Here is a 20527-nt window from a genome sequence, read left to right on the forward strand (position 1 = left end):
CACTGGGCACCAAACTTCAATAAGGATGCAGACAAGCTGGAGGGGGTTCAGAGGAGGGCAGTGAGGATGATCAGGGGTCTGGAAACAAAGCCCTATGAAGAGAGACTGAAAGAACTGGGCAGGTTTAGCCTGGAGAAGAGAAGACAGAGGTGAGACATGATAGCACTCTTCAAATACTTTAAAAGTTGTCCCACAGAGGAGGGCCAGGATCTCTTCTCGATCATCCCAGAGTGACGGATATGGAATAATGGGCTCAAGTTACAGGAAGCCAGATTCTGGCTGGGCGTCAGGAAAAACGTCCTGACTGTTAGAGCAGTACGACAATGGAACCAGTGATCTAGGGAGGTCGTGGGCTCTGCCACACTAGAGGCCTTCAAGAGGCAGCTGGACAGCCATCTGTCAGGGATGCTTTAGGGTGGATTCCTGCATTGAGCAAGGTGTTGGACTTGATGGCCTTAGAGGCCCCTTCCAACTCTGCTATTTTGTGATTGTACAATGTGTATGAGGGAGGTACATGAACAGCATGCAGGTGCATGAGAGAGTGAAGAGGACATTGACAGCTGAAGAACACCCCAAACAGCCCACGTGTGTGCTTACTCCAGCTTTTGCTTCTTTATAAGTGAAAACTGAGACAAAATGTTGCAATGTGGAACCCTGCTCCCGATCAGGGTTCCAGCCAGCCATGCCTTCTTTCAGGATGCTCCATTACATTCCCCCCCCCCTCCCAACAGATGCTCCGTATTCTTCACCCACTGAGCGTGCTTAGTTCTCATTGCACTGTTTTTGGGGGTGTATTTTTCTGTTGAGATGTTTGTACTTCTGCAAACCTTCGGGGTTTTCCAGGGTCTATTGATATCACTCTCTTGTGTGGCAGCATTCTGGTTACATAAAGAGCAGGACTCGGAGAATGAACTCACTGTGGCTATTTTATTTATTTGTTTTGCAGCTGATGCAGCAGCAAACGGTCCTCTCAGCATCTCATGGCAGCTTCGTCAGCCCTAGCCTCACTTTTTCCCCGTGCCATATCCAGCAAATTGGGACTGTCAGCTTGAACGGCCTGCCAGCCACTCCTATTACGCAAACCTCAGGTGTGTTTCTGATATGTAAAGTAAAGGAACAGGTTGTGTGCGTGCGCACCTGTGCCGATGTGTTTACTTACCTGAGCAGGGAGGCTCCTGATACGCTTTTATACTGGCTGAGATCCATTGGTCCAGCAGGATCTGCTCAGACTGCTCAGACTGGCAGCAGCTTTGCCAGTGGGGTTTTTCCCAGTCTTGGATTGCCATGGGTCTTTCTGCATGCGACCACAACTGAACTATCATTCTTTCCCTAAAAACAAAGAAAGATTCCAGTCTTCATGGGATGATTCAAATAAGAAAATAGGATGTTTTTAGGGGGCTGTCTTAATGGCGCTACTTTGGCACTGCTCCGCCACCAAACTCGTGGTATCGCTGATGCGGGGTGGCGGTGCGGGCTTTCCAGCAGCCATTAGGCTTGCTGGGCCTGCCATCCCTGTCCTCTGCACAGGCAGACAGTGACCAATCAGGGGGCAGCATCCATCTGGCTACACCTCCGCTGAGGTTCTGGAGCAAGGATAGGCGTCAGATGCACCATACTTGCCCCACTCCGGTCTCGCCAATGAGGCCAGCCTGGCACCAGCAGTGTGGCCTTTTTGGTGCCAGGTTAGGGCCTTCCTCATCTCTCAGGCACTTGGCAACATAGGATGAGGTTTGACTCAGATCCTGGATTGTTCTTATTGTCAGTTGTTTAAAATGGTTTAGACATAGGCGTGCCTCTGTGTGTGCTGCCTGCTTTTATGTTCCTGTAAATGGCTTTTTATACTGTGGGTTTATGCTTCGTAAATGGCCCCAAAGAGGTTCAGCTATTGGGCAGTACAGCAATGTGATGAATGAATGAAATGAAATATTTTCTTGCAGCTATTCAAACCTGCCCTTTTCTGGGTCAGGCCATGGAGCTACCAAGAAGCAGGTGTCAGCAGCAAACCTGCAAGGTCTCTGAAGCAACAGAAACAATCAGGGATCTTCCACATGTTAAGGCTGAGCCCTACCACTGAGCCGTGGGGGACACCCCTTTTCCAGGAGCTTTGGAGAGACTTTAAAAAAAAAACCTGGATCATACAACTGGGTACACCCAGCCCAAGACAACCTATGATTCTATGATCTCCTCCAGCACCCCAAGGCGTCGGGCAGAATGTCTTTCCCAGCTCTGCAGTCTAGGACACTTTTAACTCAGGGTGCAAAAACTGCAGCAGCAGCAGGGGGGAAAACGGAGGGGGAGGAAAAACTCTCTAGGAACAGGCTTTATGGTTGCTACTATAGAAGCTTTGTTCCTAGAGTGTCCCTGCAGCATGCTCTACAACAGATGCTCTAGGAATGAGGTTTTTAATTGCAGGAACCATAGAGTCTGTTTCTATAGTGTGTTTTTCTTTTCCCTTGTTTGCGGGGTGGAGTGGGGAGGGGGCTCGCTTCAACACTGCAAGACCAAGATCTGTTGCTGCTAGGATGAGCGTGTGTGTGAATGTATGTGAATGGGGTTTGTGTGTGTGTGCATGCACAAGTGCTTAGTGTGACCATGTGGAAAGGAGGACCGGGCTCCTGTATCTTTAACAGTTGTATAGAAAAGGAAATTTCAGCAGGTGTCATTTGTTTGCATGGTGACATTCCCTCCTCACCCCAACAGTTAAAGCTGCAGGAGCCCTGCCCTCTTTTGTATTCGGCCACTGGCAGCTTTTTTTTCTCAGTTGAATTGTCATGCACAGGGCAATTTTTAAGGGAGGCTGCAGCTGGGGAGAGAAGGGTGAATCCCCCTACCTACATGCTGCAATGCACCCCCTGTCTTTTCTCCAATTAAACTTGGCTGGGGGGGGGGGAAATCTGTCCATTGCTGGCACCGGGAGGCTTTTCCTGAGCTTAGCTGACATGCAGAGGAGGATTTCTAGGAGGATTGCAGTTGGGGCACGAAGGGTTAACCTTCCTTTCTTGTGCACTGTGCTCCCCCTGTGCCCCCTCCATTTGGCAATTAAGCATAGGGCATGGGGGGGGACCTCCCATTGATGCCAATGGACAGATGGGTCCCAAATATTTTAAAGCCCCAGCAAACACCTCTGGATTGAATGAAGTGAGGTTGAGTCCCGTAGCTGTAAAAAAGGAGAAGCTGTCACATTTGCTGCCACCCTTTCGTTTCTTGTCCTCGCTCTGCAGGGCTACATTCGCCTCCTCTCTTGGGCACAGCTGCTGTCCCGGGGCTGGTCACACCCATCGGCAACAGCTTCGCCGGAGTGGTGCCCATCCCAAGCAGCCACCCCACCCTGGAGGCGGTCTATGCGAATGGGCTTGTGCCCTGCACAGGTAAGGCAGGGATCCTCCACTTTGCCACTCCAGAATGGGCTTGGGGTGCTTCCCGACGGAGGGCTCCTCACGCTAACAGTCCAAAGGCGTTGGACGGCTCTTCCGCCTTTTCCATCCTTAATGGGTTTTTTTTTTACGGAAGGAGAAATGACAGGTTTATATTTTAAGTATTTAAATATACTTAAGTATATTTTAAGAATTCATTTAAAGTATTTTCCTCTGCTATTCGCCTCCTTGTTTGCGTGGCTTATTATATAAGTTTATATAAGTTTGAGTGGCTTATATAATCCGTAAAAGAAGATAGTCCCTGCCTGCAGGCTTGCCACCGCCTTCTTCTTCTTCTTCTTCTTCTTCTTCTTCTTCTTCTTCTTCTTCTTCTTCTTCTTCTTCTTCTTCTTCTTTCTTACCCTCCTCTCCATTTTGATCGAGGTGCGGAACAACAGTAAATTTAAAACACATAAAACTGAATTAAGAACATAATATACATTGTAAACACATCCTAAAATTCCACTGGATAGGCCTGCTGGAAGAGTTCAGTCTTGATAGCTTTCTTGAATGCTAAAAGACTGTCAAGTTGATGAGTCTCCTCCGGCAGGCCGTTCCACAGTCTGGGAGCAGCAGAAGAGACGGTCCTCTGGGTAATACCCATCAGCCTAGTTTTCGCTGACTGAAGTAAGTTCTCCCCAGAGGACCTGAGTGTGCGGGGCGGATTGTACTGGAGAAGGCGATCCCGCAGGTAGCCTGGACTCAAACCATGTAGGGCTTTAAAGGTGATAACCAACACTTTATACTTTGCCCGGAAACTAATTGGCAGCCAGTGAAGAGATTTTAAAACTGGTGTAATGTGGTCACCCCTAGGTGTGCCGGTGACTAGCCTGGCTGCCATATTTTTTACTAGTTGAATTTTCCGGACTAGGCACAAAGGTAGCCCTATGTAGAGCGCATTGCAGAAGTTGAGCCTCAAAGAACACGACTTGCAAGGAGAAGGAAAAATCAAGTGTTTCAGGAGGGCTGCTGGAATAACACAGCTCCCTCTCTTCTCATCTCGTTCCATACAACCCCTCAGTCATTGTCAGCTGCCCCCCGCCCTGTAAAATCTCATGAATGAGCCAGGGCAGTTGCACGACCAAAGCCTCACCTGGAAGCATGCTTCGTATTATCTTGTGAGAGCCATATATAGATTTATCTGAGATCCAGGGATCCATATGTGTGCTGAGCTGCACCCGGATCTCTAGAAGGGAGGGGCTGCCCCCTTCACAGCAAGGCAGAAATGGAAATGAATGCAGAGCCATTGGGGGTAGCAGAGACCCCTCCTCCCCAAGGAAACATCACGAGTTGGAGGGTTGGGGTACAAATATACCCAGGAAATATCCAAATGCACTATTATGACCCTTTGTGCCCCACCATTCTCAGAGTTTTGCCTCTGGCAAAAGTTACTTAATTAGAGGTTTGAAGTCACAGGATGGCTTTTCAGAGTAATGGAGTGGAAAGTCACTACAATTCTAGTTCCAGATCCGAACTCACTGGTTTGAAGTCACAGGATTCTGCTCCTCGTCGTTTTTCTCTTCCTCCTTTGAACAAAAATTCTCTCTTGCTTCAGCCCAGAACCCATCGGTAGCAGAGACTCTGCATCCAGCCTTCACCGGAGTCCAGCAGTATGCAGGTACTTTTGCTGAAATAACACTCTTCTTTTGACAATGGCCTGGTTCAGACAACACGCTAAACCCTGCTGCTTAACCACAAAATGGTTAAGGGAATGCATGCATTCCCTTAACCATTTTGTGGTTAAGCAGCAGGGTTTAGCGTGTTGTCTGAACGGGGCCTCTGTTGGAGCTACTTTACATGAACCATTCCGATGTTCGAGTGCCAACAGGACTGGAGCCCAGAACAGGGGCACTGAGAAACAAGAGGGAGCTATCAGCATGCCTGGGAGAAGCTGAGGTTTGCAGAAGTACAATTAGAAAAGAAAAGGGGGGAAATCTAACAGGACAAAAAAAAACACACCCAACACCCCTTAGCCCTATTAGGACTTAGCATGCTCAGTTGCCATTGGAAAAGAAAACAGAAAAAGGGGGATAATGCACTGCTTGAGTTCCTTACAGTTTATTGTCACCTGGCTGGAACTCTAAACAGAACATTCCTACAGGTTGAAGATATGCTGCAACATTTTGTGGCAGTGCCACTTGTTCCCTCTAATAGTGGACGCAGGTGGTTGAGTGCTGACAGATTTCGAGCCGAAATAAGGGCTATGAGATACAAGAGGGAGGTAACCGCATTCACAGGGGAACCCTAAGGTATGTCGAAATACAAAACATAAAAAAACCAAAGGGGGGGAAATGCTACACCCCCACATACCCCCACCCCCCAAGAAAAAGCAGCCCAATGAAGAATGAACATGCTTGGGGACGTCCAAGAGCCACAGAAGGTTACGTGCCTGTTGGAAAAGAAATAAGAACAACAGAGAGGAATAAATTGGCCTCCTTTAGCCCAATACAGTTTATAGTGTCCTGGAGAAAACAATGGCTGGCTTCCTGATTGGCTGGCAACAGCAGCAACCCTTTTGGGAGGGGGGGTTTAAGGATGTACTACAGCATTTTGTTGCAGGGTCCCACTTGTATTTGATTTGCTCATAGTGATTCCCGGCACTATAATGCGTAGCCAGCACCTCCTGTTGTGCGAAGCCGTTATTTGAAGAATAACATCTGTGCAGCCTGACTTCTTATATGGAAACTCTTGATGATGGGGTGTGGGTAGACTGGAGGTGTCCCAGCGAGGGACACCTCGAAACCTCCACCATCCATCCTTGGAGAGAGTTTCTGCATAACAAGCGGGGTTGCACAGATGTCATTGTTCAAAGCCCCTCTTTTTAGTGTCTTCTTTCCACTTGAGGCATACTGTGCGATGTGGGTCCCATTGGTCAGTGGATGGACTTCTATAGTGTCCAAATGGTTGGGTTACTTCCATATAACCTAGAAAGTTGGGATTTGGCCCACAATTCCTGATAACTAGACAGATCTTCAAACACAGACATTAGTCCACAAATTTGGATGGCTTTAAAAGGGGGTTGGATAAATTCCTGGTGGAGAAGGCTATCAATGGCTACTAGCCCTGATGGTTGTGTGCTATCTCCAGTATCCGAGGCAGTAAGCCTTTATAAACTAGTTGTTGGGGAACATGGGTGGGAGGGTGCTGTTGCACCATATCCTGCTTGTGGTTCACTGTGTGAACAGAGTGCTGGGCTAGATGGACCCTTGGTCTGATCCAGTTCTTAGGTTCTTACACAGGTAGGCAACATGGACCCTCCAGATATTTTGGACTACAATTCCAATAATCCCTGACTCTTTGGTAATCTGGCTGGGTCCAAAAAGTTTGGAGGGTGCTTAGCTTCCTGCCAAACTTTAGTGCTTCTCTCCTTTCCAGACACATAGAGCTAGAAAGCTGAAATTGGGTACACACTTAGTATAGATGCCCTTTTACTAAGAAAGTCTGAAAGGGTGACCAGTTTATGAGATCTCCGCTTGTAGAATGGAAGCTGAACTTACTACCAACACTTACTGGGTGTTCCAAATGCCTCACACACCCCGGAAATTTGTACAACAAGGTAGGTCTCTAGTCTCCACAGACTGGGTCTTGAAGTTAGGAGAACAGCAGCAGCTCAGATTACCTCAGTGAGTTTACAGCTATGGTGGGGTTTGAACTGGCGACTTCTGGGGTTGGCAATGCTGCTTCTCAGCCCTGACACTGCTCTAGCTCCCACTGCCTTTCCTTTCTGGCCCCATGCAGCCGTCTACCCAGCCACGACCATCACCCCAGTAGCTCAGGCGATTCCGCAGCCGCTTCCAATAATTCAGCAACAGCAGCGTGAAGGTAAGTCCACTTCTGGGTACAAATGTGTGGCGAGTTGAAGGGAAGGGTGTGTGGGAAAGGGACAAGTCAGTATCCCACTACTGCCACCATGACTGGGTGGCTTAGCTTCAGGTCTTCCCAGGGAGCTACCCAGCAGGCCGGAGGCAAAGCTTTCCTTCCTATATAGCAGGGCTGCTGTCCAGCTAATGCTGGGAGCAGGGCAGGATGAGGTGCCATTCTAGTTAGTCACCAGCTGAGCAGATTGATAGTGGCTCTGCTGACTCGTGGAGTGTTGGCTGGGCCTTAACCTGGAGCATGTGTTGCATCCTCCTGAGCGGGGCTCACAGTTGGGAGGCCTTTTGCTGCTGGACGGGCAGACTTGCCCCCATCTCTGGTCCAGGGTGCCTTGGAGATGATCCTGGAGTGACTGGATCTGGAGCGTGGGTGGGACTGCTCAAGGTGTGCAGTTTCCCCTGAATCGGCACCCTCCCTTAGCAGGGCGTCTTCCTGGATGGCGGCCTTGGGAAAGGTGGCAGTCTGTGTCCCTTGGCTCCCGGTGGGAATTCAGGACAGCGATGAAGGCCTCCTCCTAGGAGATCCTCCCCATCCTGTTCCAGGCTTGTCCTCACTGGGAGCTGGAGCAGCATGACAGCTGGGGCACCTTGTGGAGAAAAGGACCTCCATCCCCAATTATTAAAGCTCCTTGTGGCATTTCTCCACACTTGCCTGCCGCATTGGCTTGGCAGTTCCTGGTGTGTGGGTGTGTCTGGTTGTTTTTTTAACAGCTGATCTTGGTCGTCCATCACTTGGTGGGGCAGTGAATCTCCTCCAGGTTTCACTCAGACCGGTCAGGTGCAGAACAGCTTGGAGAGCTCTGATAGAGTTCTGATGGGTTCTGACTAAAACCTGGAGCGGAATCACACCCACCCCACTGACATCGGAGCCACCAGCCTCCACTGGTAAGGGTTTTACAGGCTTTTGTTCCACCGCAACCCCTGATTTTACACTTTTTATTCTAGCTTTCTCTGAGGAGCTCAGGGCAGTATGCAGGGTTCTATCCCCCCTGCCCTATTCTACCCTCACAACAGTCCTGTGAGGTAGATTGGGTTGAGAGAGAGTGCAATCGACCCATAGTCACCCAGTGAGCTTCATTGCTGACCCGGAATTTGAACCTGGGCTTCCATGGGCCTAGTCTGGCACTCACAGAAGCATAGAATTGGAAGACTCCTCAAAGATCATCTAGTCTAACCCCAGGAAATCCGATGCTACAGCATTCCTGATGGGTGGCCATACAGCTTATGCTTAAAAACCTCTAATCATGGAGAGCCCATCACATTCTGAGGCTGCCTCTGATAAAATATCTTTGCATGTCATCAGCTCATACTGCTGGGAAGTTCTTCGTAGTGTTTAGTTGAAATCTCCTGCCTTGTAATTTGAACCCATTAGTTTGGGCCTTAGAATCATAGAATAGTAGAGTTGGAAGGGGCTTATAAGACCATCAAGTCCAACCCCCCACTCAATGCAGGAATCAACCCTAAAGCATCCCTGACAGATGGTTGTCCAGTTGCCTCTTTAATGCCTCTAGTGTGGGAGAGCCCACCACCTCCCTAGGTCACTGGTTCCTTTGCTGTACTGCTCTAATAGTCAGGAAGTTTTTCCTGATGTCCGGACAGAATCTGGCTTCCTATAATTTGAGCCCATGATTCCATGTCCTGCACTCTGGGATGATCAAGAAGAGATCCTGGCCCTCCTTTGTATGACAACCTTTCAAGGACTTGAAGAGTGCTATCGTATCATCCCCCAGTCATCTCTTCTCAAGGCTAAACATGCCCAGTTCCTTCAGTCTCTCCTCATAGGGCCTTACTGTCTGGAGCAACAGAGAACAAATTTGCTCCATCGTCTCTGTGACAGCCCCACAAATAGTTAAAGATGGATATCATACCTCCCCTTAGTCTTCTCTCCTCCAGGCTAAACATACCCAGCACTAACCATTACACCACACTGCCTCTGTAATTACAGGTCCGGAAGGATGCAATCTCTTTATCTACCATCTCCCTCAAGAGTTTGGTGACAACGAGCTGATGCAAATGTTCCTTCCTTTTGGGAATATCATCTCCTCCAAAGTGTTCATGGACCGGGCCACGAACCAGAGCAAATGTTTTGGTGAGTGAGCCAAGGAGGGTGGGAGGAACACGTGTGTGTTGGGTGGTGGGATGGGAGGTGCAGATTGGCAGACCTGGAAGACGTCCATAAATGCTGTTGTGGGGGCCCATATGGTGCTGCTGTGGGGGCCATATAGAAGCAAAGATGGCTGTTGTGTCTGTGGCTCCGCCCTTTGGGCGCTGATAAAATATCTTTGCACCATCATCAGCGGAAGACATCAAACCCTTCATATAAAGATAGGTTTCTGGAAAACATGGGTTGCATTTCATAATTATATAGACCATCCTTCCCCAACCCAGAGGTTTTGGAGTGTAACTCTCACAGGCCATGGCTAGACCTGCCAATATCCTGGGGATTGCCCCAGGATCATCCCTGTGTGTCCACATGATGCACAGCAGATCCCGGGGGCAGAGAAGGATGATCCCTCCCTTGTCCCGGGATAACGGCAGGCTCTTTTAGCCTGCTTTTTCCTGCTGTCTCGGGATGATCCCGAGACTGCGGGATGTGTGGCCGGGCATCACGGTTTCGTCCTGGCTCTTCTCAAGTAACCGTGAGGAGCCAGGAACTGCGCACGGGGCGCAGAGCTCCTCAGGAGCTCTGTGCCCATTGGGGGTGGTGTGGGGGGAGTGTTAGGGCTTTGTTTTGTTTTTAAAAACCACTTACTTTTTGTGCTGGAGCGCTCCTTCCCCTTTAAACAACAACAACAACAACAACAACAACAAAATGGCGGCCGTGACGTCCTCCTCCCAGGGTGTAAGAGGGGGAAATCTCGCGATCATAAAATCGCGAAATCCTTCCCCCTCCGTTGCGCTAGATTGCTATATCTAGCCACGGCCACAGTTCATGGGAGTGTAGTCCAACTCATCTGGAAGGTGTCCAGTTACGGATGGCCAATACAGATTCTAAAAAGGAGTCATACAGAAGATGGGAAATTTTGATAGCTCTCTTTATTTTGCCCTCAATTTTACTAGACTTTTAAAAAGTTTTCTCTTGTATTGTACTGGCTATGCTGGCTACAGCTGATGGGAGCTGATAACCTCCTGCCTGCCCCTTGCCTTTCAAGATGATTCGGAAACTTCAGCTGGTGCAGAATGCGGCCACACTAGTCTTGGTGGGGGTGAAGCGATTTGGTCACGTAACGCCTACATTGCGCCAGCTGCAGTGGCTTCTGGTGTGTCTCCAAGCTCAATTCAAAATGCTAGTTTTGACCTTTAAAGCTGTAAACGGTTTGGGATGAAATTACTTGGAAAACCACCAGCCTGCCCACACTTTAAGAACGGAACAAGAGGTCCTTCTCATTTGCCTACCCATGAGAGCAATTAGGTGGGTGATCACACGGGAGAGGACCTCCCCTGCAGTGGCCCCTCAGTGGCCCCAGAGAACAAACTCCCATCGGAGGGCTGCCATGCATCGTCCTTGCAGGCTTTTAAAAAGGCCCTGAAAACATTTTATTTTACTGTGGCCTTGTCATGATGTTATTGCTGCTGTTGCCATTGCTGTTCTTGCTGGCTTTTATTGTTTTTAATTGCTGTTTTTTGGTGTTTATGCTTTTATTGCTTTTAATACTTCAACTGTTTTTATGTATTTTATTGTTGAAAGCTGCCCTGTGAGTGTTTCTGCCCTGAAAGGCAGCCAAGAAATGTTTTAAATAAAATAAATAAATAAATAAATAAATAAATAAATATGGGAGCTGTAGGCCACACTGCTGTAGGGTCACAACTTGCTGCATTTCAATGTTTAATATTCAGCAGACTGTATTATTCTGATTTTGTCATCTGCAATTTTAGGGCCGCAGGAGGAGAGGTATCAGCATGTTCTGGGGAACTCAAGGTTCGCATAAGTGCAGCCCCCCCCCAACTTAATTGGATAAGCACACACACACACACACACACCAAAAACATCTCAGTGAAGACTGAACCTGCTCAGTACCAAAGGATGTTGATTATCAGTTGGAAAAGAAAACAGGTCCTATTTATTTTGATGGAATTCACTTTCAAATAAGTGTACTTAGGTCAGCAGTCTTATTTTAATTTCCAGTCTAGAATATGTTTACAACGTGTACATGAACAGTGTCTACAAATGACCACACATGTCCAGGCAGTCTGTGGGCCTGTTCAGATGGCATGCTAAGCCATGGTTAGGCCGCTAACCTTTTGCAGCAAATGGTTAGTGAGCGTGTTTAAACCACCATGCTTAGGAATGGTACACACAACACGCTAAGTCATGATTCACACAACATGCTAAGCCGTAATGTTTAGCTCAAAATGCTTAACCACTGTGGCTTAGCATGTTGTCTGAACAGGGTCCATGTGTTGCTGGCACTATGGGGAGGTGATTGGCCCCTGTTACCTATGAGATTTGTTTATCCCATTCTTCTTCTGGGGTGCTCCAGGAAAGATACAGTCATGTGAAAAAGAAAGTACACCCTCTTGGAATTGTATGATTTTACATATCAGGACATAATAACAATCATCTGTTCCTTAGCAGGTCTAAAAATTAGGTAAATGCAACCTCAGATGAACAACAACACATGACATATTACACCGTGTCATGATTTATTTAACAGAAATAAAGCCAAAATGGAGAAGCCATGTGTGAAAAAGTAAGTACACGTTATGATTCAATAGCTTGTAGAACCACCTTTAGCAGCAATAACTTGAAGTAATCGTTTCCTGTATGACTTTATCAGTCTCTCACATCGTTGTGGAGGAATTTTGGCCCACTCTTCCTTACAACGTTGCTTCAGTTCATTGAGGTTTGAGGGCATTTGTTTATGCACAGCTCTCTTAAGGTCCCGCCACAGCATTTCTATCGGGTTGAGGTCTGGACTTTCACTGGGCCATTGCAACACCTTGATTCTTTTCTTTTTCAGCCATTCTGTTGTAGATTTGCTGGTGTGCTTGGGATCATTGTCCTGTTGCGTGACCCAATTTTGTCCAAGCTTTAGCTGTCGGACAGATGGCCTCACAATTGACTCTAGAATACTTTGGTATACAGAGGAGTTCATGGTTGACTCAATCACTGCAAGGTTCCCAGGTCCTGTGGCTGCAAAACAAGCCCAAATCATCATCCCTCCACCACCATGCTTGACAGTTGGTATGAGGTGTGTGCTGATATGCTGTGTTTGGGTTTCGCCAAAAGTGGCGCTGTGCATTATGGCCAAACATCTCCACTTTGGTCTCGTCTCTCCAAAGGACATCGTTCCAGAAATCTTGTGGTTTTGTTCAGATGCATCTTTGCAATCCTAAGCCGTGCTGCCATGTTCTTTTTAGAGAGAAGAGGCTTTCTCCTGGCAACCCTTCCAAACAAACCATACTTGTTCAGTCTTTTTCTAATTGTACTGTCATGAACTTTAACATTTAACATGTTCACTGAGGCCTGTAGAGTCTGAGATGTAACTCTTGGGGTTTTTGCAATTTCTCTGAGCATTGCACGGTCTGACCTTGGGGTGATTTTGCTGGGACGTCCTCTCCTGGGAAGATTGGCAACAGTCTTGAATGTTTTCCACTTTTGAATCATCTTTCTCACTGTAGAATGATGGACTTTAAATTGTTTGGAAATGGCCTTATAACCCTTCCCAGATTGATGGGCAGCAGCAATTGCTTCTCTAAGATCATTGCTGATGTCTTTCCTCCTTGGCATTGTGTTAACACACACCTGGATGCTCCAGAGCAGCAAACTGAAAAAACTTTGGCTTTTATAGAGGTGGTCATACTTGCTGATGATCAGTTAATCACGGGCATTTGATTAGCAGCACCTGTCTGCTACTTAGCATCTTAATTCCTATGGAAGCAGTAAGGGTGTACTTACTTTTTCACACATGGCTTCTCCATTTTGGCTTTATTTCTGTTAAATAAATCATGACACGGTGTAATATGTCATGCGATGTTGTTCATCTGAGGTTGTATTTACCTAATTTTTAGACCTGCTAAGGAACAGATGATTGTTATTATGTCCTGATATGTAAAATCATACAATTCCAAGAGGGTGTGCTTTCTTTTTCACACGACTGTACATGGCTCTTCCCCTGCCCCCGTACACACATTTTTATCCTTTCCAACGACCCTATGAATTAGGTTAGGCAGAGAGATAGTCAGTGGTTCCCCCTTCCTTTGTAATTTTGCATTGCTGCTGTTTTTATCTGGTTGAGCTTTTATATTGTATTTTATATTTGGTTTTATACTGTTGTTTTATACTTTGAATGGTTTTAATTTTTGTGAACCGCCCAGAGAGCTCCCGCTATTGGGCGGTATAGAAATGTAATAAATAAATAAATAACCTCCCTCAAAGATTTCTTGTATTCTGCAAATTTGGGTTCCCCCCCCCCAATCTAATTGATACCTCCCTCTTGGGTGTAGATGGTGCCATTTCAGCTCTATAAGGATTGGTGCTGAGAATTGTGTTTGCTATCAGTATAGAGGATATTTTAAAAAAGAAGAAGGGGTGAAGTTTCTGTCACTGCTCAATTGCACCAGTTCCAATAATAATAATTTCCAACCATCTTAAAAACCCCCCACTAAAATCTGGCACGATCTAGATAGCATTTGGTGGAACAAAGAAATTCCAGTTTGGAGTAGATTATAGGATCCAAGTTGGATTCTCAAATGCCCAAAAACATTCATTGTGTGTCTGTGTGTCAGTTTTTCTGTCTCAACAGAGGCTCAGCATTCTTATGGGCAGAACACTTAATCCAAAATCCACAGCTGTATTCCTAAAGAGAATTAATTGAAGCAAGACACACAGAGTCTCCCCCCCCCCATGGAAATTAGGCATGGTGTGGAGAATGAGGGTAGAGGGACATTTTTCTCTCTCTCCCATAATACTAGAACCCAAAGTGGTCATCACATGAAACCGATTGGTGGGAGATTCAGGACAAATAAAAGGAAGCACTTCTTCACACAGCGCAGAGTTAAACTATGGAATTCACTACCACGAGATGTAGTGATGGCCACCAATTTGGATGGCTTTAAAAGGGGGTTGGCTAAATTCCCGGAGGAGAAGGCTAGCAATGGCTACTAGTCCTGATGGCTAAATGCAACCTCCAATATCAGACACAGAAATCCTATACACACTAGTTGCTAGGAGGGGGCTGTTGCACCGTGTCCTGCTTTGTTGGTCCCTGGCCGACAGCTGGTTGGCCCCTGTGTGAACAGAGTGCTGGACTAGATGGACCCTCTGTGTGATCCAGCATTGTTATGTTCTTATGGGAAGTTCTCTCCTCTCTTTCAGGTTTTGTGAGTTTTGACAACCCGTCCAGTGCCCAGACAGCCATCCAGGCTATGAACGGATTCCAGATTGGCATGAAAAGGTTGAAGGTGCAGCTGAAGCGGCCCAAGGATGCTAGCCACCCCTACTGACGGGTGCGTATCTGCATTTGCAATGGGAACAGTGCAGTGCAACCTTCCAAATGACTTTCTCTCCTGCTTCCACTGTGCAGAAATGCTTTTAAACAGCTCTGTGATGTTCTAGAGATCCTATCTAAGGCTCTGGCCCTCAGAGGTCGTTGGGTAAGTCACTCAGCCTATCCACAGAGTCCAGATTTCCGTTTAAAATCACCCCGCACATATCTCCCCCTACTCCCCCCAAATATGTCCCATTGATAATCCTGAACCTGAGGACGAACACAATGCTTGGGAAATGTTCGCAGTTTCCTCAACTTGTGATTGTGTTCAAAAGTGCACATTTCTACCCCAAACTCTGGATTTTTTTTTCCCGATTAAAGGAAAAGGACACTCATGTTTGGGAATGTGAATAAGATGAACCAAGGTTTGAAGAGGAATTCAAAGGATTTCAACCAGCTTGAACTTCGCATGTTGGTCCATCCCTACTTCCAACTTCTCTTTCCATGTAGATTCCTGCATTGAGCAGGGGGTTGGACTCAATGGCCTTATAGGCCCCTTCCAGCTCTACTATTCCAGGATTCTATGATTCTAGGTGAAAACAAACACACCTTTCCAGTTAATTTCTTTCTTTTGTTTTAAAGAGACTTCAAGAATGATTTCCCACCTTCTTTGGGTGGACCAGGCGGGAAAGAACCCACCCTAAGAACAGCGCCCCCCGCCACCTTGAACTCCGTCTACTGGAAAAGGATTCAGAGGATATGAAAACAGGGCTCATTCAGCACTGTGGAGAGAGCCTCCCAGCTAAGAACGGAGCGTGTGGACCAGTTCAGACAGCTGTAAGGTCACCTTGGCACCCCCTAAATGCCGGCTTATTAATTTAAAACATATGTATATAGATAGAAAGATATATATATATATATATATATATGATATATAAATATATATATTACACTCTATTTTTTTTAAACGTTAAAAAAATCGCAGGACCAAACTTTTCTTTCTTCTTCGGCGGCCGGCCGAGGGTAAGTAGAAGTGGGACGGTAGACAGTGCCTGATCCTCGAATCAGATGGGGAGCGGAAGCCTTCCTCCACTTGTGCAGTTGCCCGGGGAGGAAACATGTTGTCAGTTCTCCTGGCTGAAAAGAAAACCCTCAGACACAAGACCTCGTTTTGAAAGCTCCGTGGATGGGGAAGAGGTACATGAAGTGCCTTTGCAGCGGTAACATCGTGGCTTCGCCCAAACGGAAAACACGAACGGAAAGTCTCTCCCTTTTTCTCAGCAGCCAAATATTCCTGACCCAAACGGAGGGCTTAACTGCTAGAACCTTTCAGCATTCAAAGAATAGAAAAGAAACCTGACGTTAAGGCTTACAACACTGCCTCCAGAAATGGACTTGAATTCTTCTGACTGTTCCACGGATATCCAACATTTCCAGTGTGTGAGTGTGTGTGTGTGTGTGTGTGTGTCTGTGTGCGCCTGTGTGCGTGTGAACTCGGTAACCCAAGAAGATGCAAGCAAAATGCTATTGCAGGAGAGTTCACTCTTCAATGGACAAATCAACCAGTATGCAACGGATATATGTGTATCTTATCTATACAATGCAGCATAGAGACTCTGCACAGCCAAAGATCCGGCTGGTTCTTTTGAAACTGATATATGAAATGTCAGTAACCATCACAACCTTTCCCTCCATCACAACCATCACAACCTTTCCCTCCAGTAGAACACTGCACCCCCTTCCTATTGCGTCCTTCTCCACCCTGCCATGCCATGCCCCACCCCCACCTGCTTCTTTAGCTTCAGAGTAGCCCCTAGACAGCCCGCCCCTCCAGGACCCATAAGAACTGCACTGCTGGATCAGGCCGAAAATGCCCATCTAGTTGCCAATGGTGCCCAGCCTCTGAGCACTCACAAGCCGAGCGGCATCAAAGGAGATGTCTGCTCCTTGCTTCTCAGCTACTCAGTGGAAGACTTCTGTTCATTCAGGTTGTATTTAGATGTTGTGTCCAATAGCTATTTATAGACATGCCCTTTCCCCATAAATCTGTTCAATCCTTTCTTCTTCTCCTTCTCCTCCTTTCTTCTTTCTCCTGCCTTCCTTTCTCTGACTAGCTCAGTGGTTGAGTGTTGGTTGTTGAAACGTGGATTATTTCATAGAATCATAGAATAGTAGAGCTGGAAGGGGCCTATAAGGCCATCGAGTCCAACCCCCTGCTCAATTTGTTGAACTGTGGCTTAGCGTGTTGCCTTGAACCCAGAATATTTTCTGCAGAGTGGTTTATTTTTCTTGAACAAGCTACCTTGAGAACCATGGTTTGTTGTTGGGTTGTTCAGGATGGTTAACTGGCTACTCTGCATGATTAACAAGCCACCCTGAGGAAAATGTCCTGGGCAGGAACTACACTACTGCTTTATAATGTTTTTGACAACTCTTCAGGCCCAGGACACATTCCATATACCGTTTTCAAAACATTTTCAAAGCGTTATATCCTGCTTGGTGTAGATCTGGCTCCAGGTTCAAACAACATGTTAACCCATGGTTCAACTAACAACCCAGAGTGCAAAAACAACCCACAACATGAGTTAGCATGTTGCGTAAACAGTCCTTTTTTCTCTTTTTCCCTTTCCCTTCCTTAGCCATCTGAGCTAGCAGGCTAACTTAACTGCATCTTAAACCTAAATATGGAGTGGGACCATTCAAAATTGCTTTGCTGGATCAGACTAAGAACTCATCTAACCTTATAGTTAGCTGCCAGCCATCTATATCTACATTTGAAGGCCCTATACTTCGCCTTCACATCCAGGCAGCCTAAGCATTTTTCTCAGCCAGTCCTTTTCATTGGGCTCCATATGAGCCTTCACCCATTCCTGCTCCTGTCCCCCTTCTTCCCCCAGTTTACCCCATTATCCTATCTGCCTGCCCCTTGATCCCTTGGATCACCTTCAGCTACCCCACCCCACACTCCTTGTATTCCCATATCCCCTCTTGTTCAAAGGCCTATCTCAGATTTAAAGCACATTTAAAACACACAATTTAGCTTCTGCAACAGGAGATTCAACAAGCCAAGGGTAGCCGTTGACCAAAAAAAAATGTATCTAAAAAAAGAAGCTACACATAATCTCCTGTGGAGCTAGTCTGAAATATGCCAGAATTTGACTATATACTTAAAACATTCCTGTTATTGTGTGTGTGTGTGTGTGTGTGTGCACGAGAGAGAGAGAGAGCGGGTATGTGAGTGTCAAAAAGCAGCATTCCGAGTGGTGGCGTGTTTCAGGTAGTGTCCCAAGGCAAGGCAGGCCAAGTTCACTGGCAGTGCTGCAAAGCAGGGTTTCTGCAGGCTGCAAATGAGGTGTGTTTATTACAAAGTCACCTTGACACAATGGCTTGGTGAATGTGCAGGACTAGAACCTGGGACCCTTTTGCATTCTGAAAGGGCCAGCTCTAACTTTAAATGCCTTTTGGTACTTAACTTTTCAGCGACAGGGAAAACCCAGGGGCTAGGTTTGCAAGCAGCTGTCGTTTTAATCTCCCAGAATGCCCCTCACATAACATTGCTGCAGGCATTGTGGGGGATTTAAATGGCAAGGGCTCCCGGATCCAGCTGCCCAGCAGTCATTGGGGTGCAAAGAAATTCTAATTCCTGCTGGTATCGAAACAACTTCCTGGGACTGCTGTGTGTTGGTGTGGGAGGCTACTGTCAAAGCATGTGCCCCACCACTGAGCTGTGACACACAGTTCTGATTTGGGGCCAACCAGCCGTAATTTCCTCCTCCTGGCCAATTGTCAGAATGGTGGGTTATAAAGCCAGGGATAAGAAAATGGGGGTTTGGCATTGCTACCCTCTAGCTGTAATGGTGAGACAGGAAGGGCTGTAGCTCAACAGCTTCAATCACGAACCTCTCAAGGTAGGACTGGTGAGCACTGCCTGAAACCCTGGAGCAATGCTGCCAGTCAGTGCATCCTGAGCTAGATGGACCAATGGTCTGATTCAACCCCAGGCAGCTTCCTGTGTTCCTATTTCGATCAGACCTTTATTCAGGATCATGAGGACTGGAATCTTACTTTGTTTTCAGGAGGAAGACTATACCTTAGTGGGTAGAGCCCATTGCTTTGCATGCCAAAGGTCCCAGATTCATTCCCCAGATTTTCTGAGACCCTGGACAGCCAGTATAGACTAGCGCTGGGATACGTGTGGCTCTCCAGATGTTGTTGAATTATAGCTTCCATCATCCCTGACTACGAGCCATGCTGGCTTGAACGGCTGGGAGTTGGAGTCCAAAATTTGGAAATCCACAGATGCCCCACCGATGGTGTAGAGTAGGTGATCCTAACTGAGCTAAATGTACCAATGTAGCCTGCTTGCAGTGCAATCCTATATACGTGTCTACTCAAAAGTAAATCCCATTGAATTAAATGGGGCTTTGCTTGCATCCAAATCTGATACTATCGGCGCAATTCTGTTCCTAAACAGCTGTGTTCCTAATAGGATGGTTTACAACTCGCTTGTCCCAGACAGCGATGTGACCTGTAATCCAATATATCTAGAGGGCCCTAGGTTGTGGAAGGCTGATCTTGAAGGTTATGTGTGTGTTTTTTATCCAGGTAAGAGAAAACATCTGCCAATATATCCAGGCAACTTCCTTTGACATTTCAGGAAATAGGCGTTCTAAAACAAAACAAAACAGAGCAAAAAGCATTAAACAAAGGATCACTGCACCATATCAATGAACAGATGGTTGGTGGGAGAGATGTATTTAACTCGGGAGATTGAAAGCCCCTAGCTTCCGCCTTATTAAAAAAAAAGAAAAAAAGATGCAGTTGCATTTAAGAGGGCAATTGTTCCTTTGACTTTTCAAACAGACACCGGCCAAAAGTAACAGATTGGCAACAGAACTCAGCTTCCTGGGAATCTGATCATTTTATTTTTTTAAAAAATGAGTAAGTTTCTAGCCATTGTGGCAAAGGTATGTTTGGAAATGTGAGGGCAACACCTGCTGAAACGTCGGAAGCCAAAGAGGTGGCCCAAGTAAGTTTCCCATTGTGCGATGGAGAGGGCTGCCTTGCAAAACAATCCTGTGTGTGTTTACTGAGGCTAAAGTCCCACTGTGTTCAGGGGACTTTCCAGTAAGCATGCGTAGGCATTGCAACTTTGGTGTCCTTGCCCATCCCGTGTGGTGGACATCAGAATAGAATTATGCAAAATAGCTTTAAAAACAGCAGAATAACCTATGCAACAAAAGAGTAGAGGGGTGGCGGAATTTCTCCCAGCTCGTGCGATTTCAGCTGCCACGCACCCACCCCCATGAACAGTTTGGGACATTTAGCTCAGGTTACGCCCAGCCCTGCCAAAACCATTGATTTCACTAGGAGGTCACGCTCCTAACATGTTGCTGGATCGGGCCTGGTGTGTAGCGAAGCAGCAAGTCGGCTAAGTGAGGAACCAGGAAGTCCTCAGTTCATATCCAGCTCTGCCACAAACCTAATAGGTGGACTTTGGTTAAGCATTCCTTGCCCAGCCTCAGGGGAGGTATGACAGAGGGGCTCAAGTCACCGCATTCATCCCTTCTCTGCTAGGAACCAAAGCGCAAACTTTGGCAGATACGGTGGGATACTTGACTCCGTTTCTTTGAGCTGCAGCAGCAGGCCCACCCCATCCCATGCCTCCTCGTATCAGAAACCACTTTCTAAAACGCTCCCCCCACCTTTCCAAAGGAGCTTGCTAACTGCACAGCTCGTTTGGATCCTGGCCTGTCTGTAAAACAAGCTCATGGTTTTAAAAGCTGGACTAGCACATTGGCTAAGAGGT

At 46.9% G+C, this 20527-nt stretch overlaps 1 protein-coding gene across 9 annotated transcripts in view; it reads left to right on the forward strand.

Moving 5' to 3' along the window:
• The window catches only part of CELF5 (CUGBP Elav-like family member 5), a 103908-nt gene extending 89174 nt beyond the window's left edge, over positions 1-14734 (forward strand). For 3 of the 9 annotated variants that reach the window (XM_063147218.1, XM_063147219.1, XM_063147220.1), the window contains 6 exons: positions 947-1088; positions 3222-3368; positions 4969-5031; positions 7152-7235; positions 9234-9316; positions 14606-14734. In XM_063147218.1, the coding sequence (XP_063003288.1) occupies positions 947-1088; positions 3222-3368; positions 4969-5031; positions 7152-7235; positions 9234-9316; positions 14606-14734 (648 nt within the window). Of the gene's footprint in view, positions 1-946; positions 1093-3221; positions 3369-4968; positions 5032-7151; positions 7240-9233; positions 9378-14605 lie in introns of those variants that run through there. The other 6 variants (XM_063147221.1, XM_063147222.1, XM_063147223.1 and 3 more) reach the window with 3 other exon arrangements.
• The last annotated feature ends 5793 nt before the right edge of the window (positions 14735-20527 follow it).

This window comes from Elgaria multicarinata, chromosome 23 (assembly GCF_023053635.1).
Source record: "Elgaria multicarinata webbii isolate HBS135686 ecotype San Diego chromosome 23, rElgMul1.1.pri, whole genome shotgun sequence".
Taxonomy (NCBI): domain Eukaryota; kingdom Metazoa; phylum Chordata; class Lepidosauria; order Squamata; family Anguidae; genus Elgaria; species Elgaria multicarinata.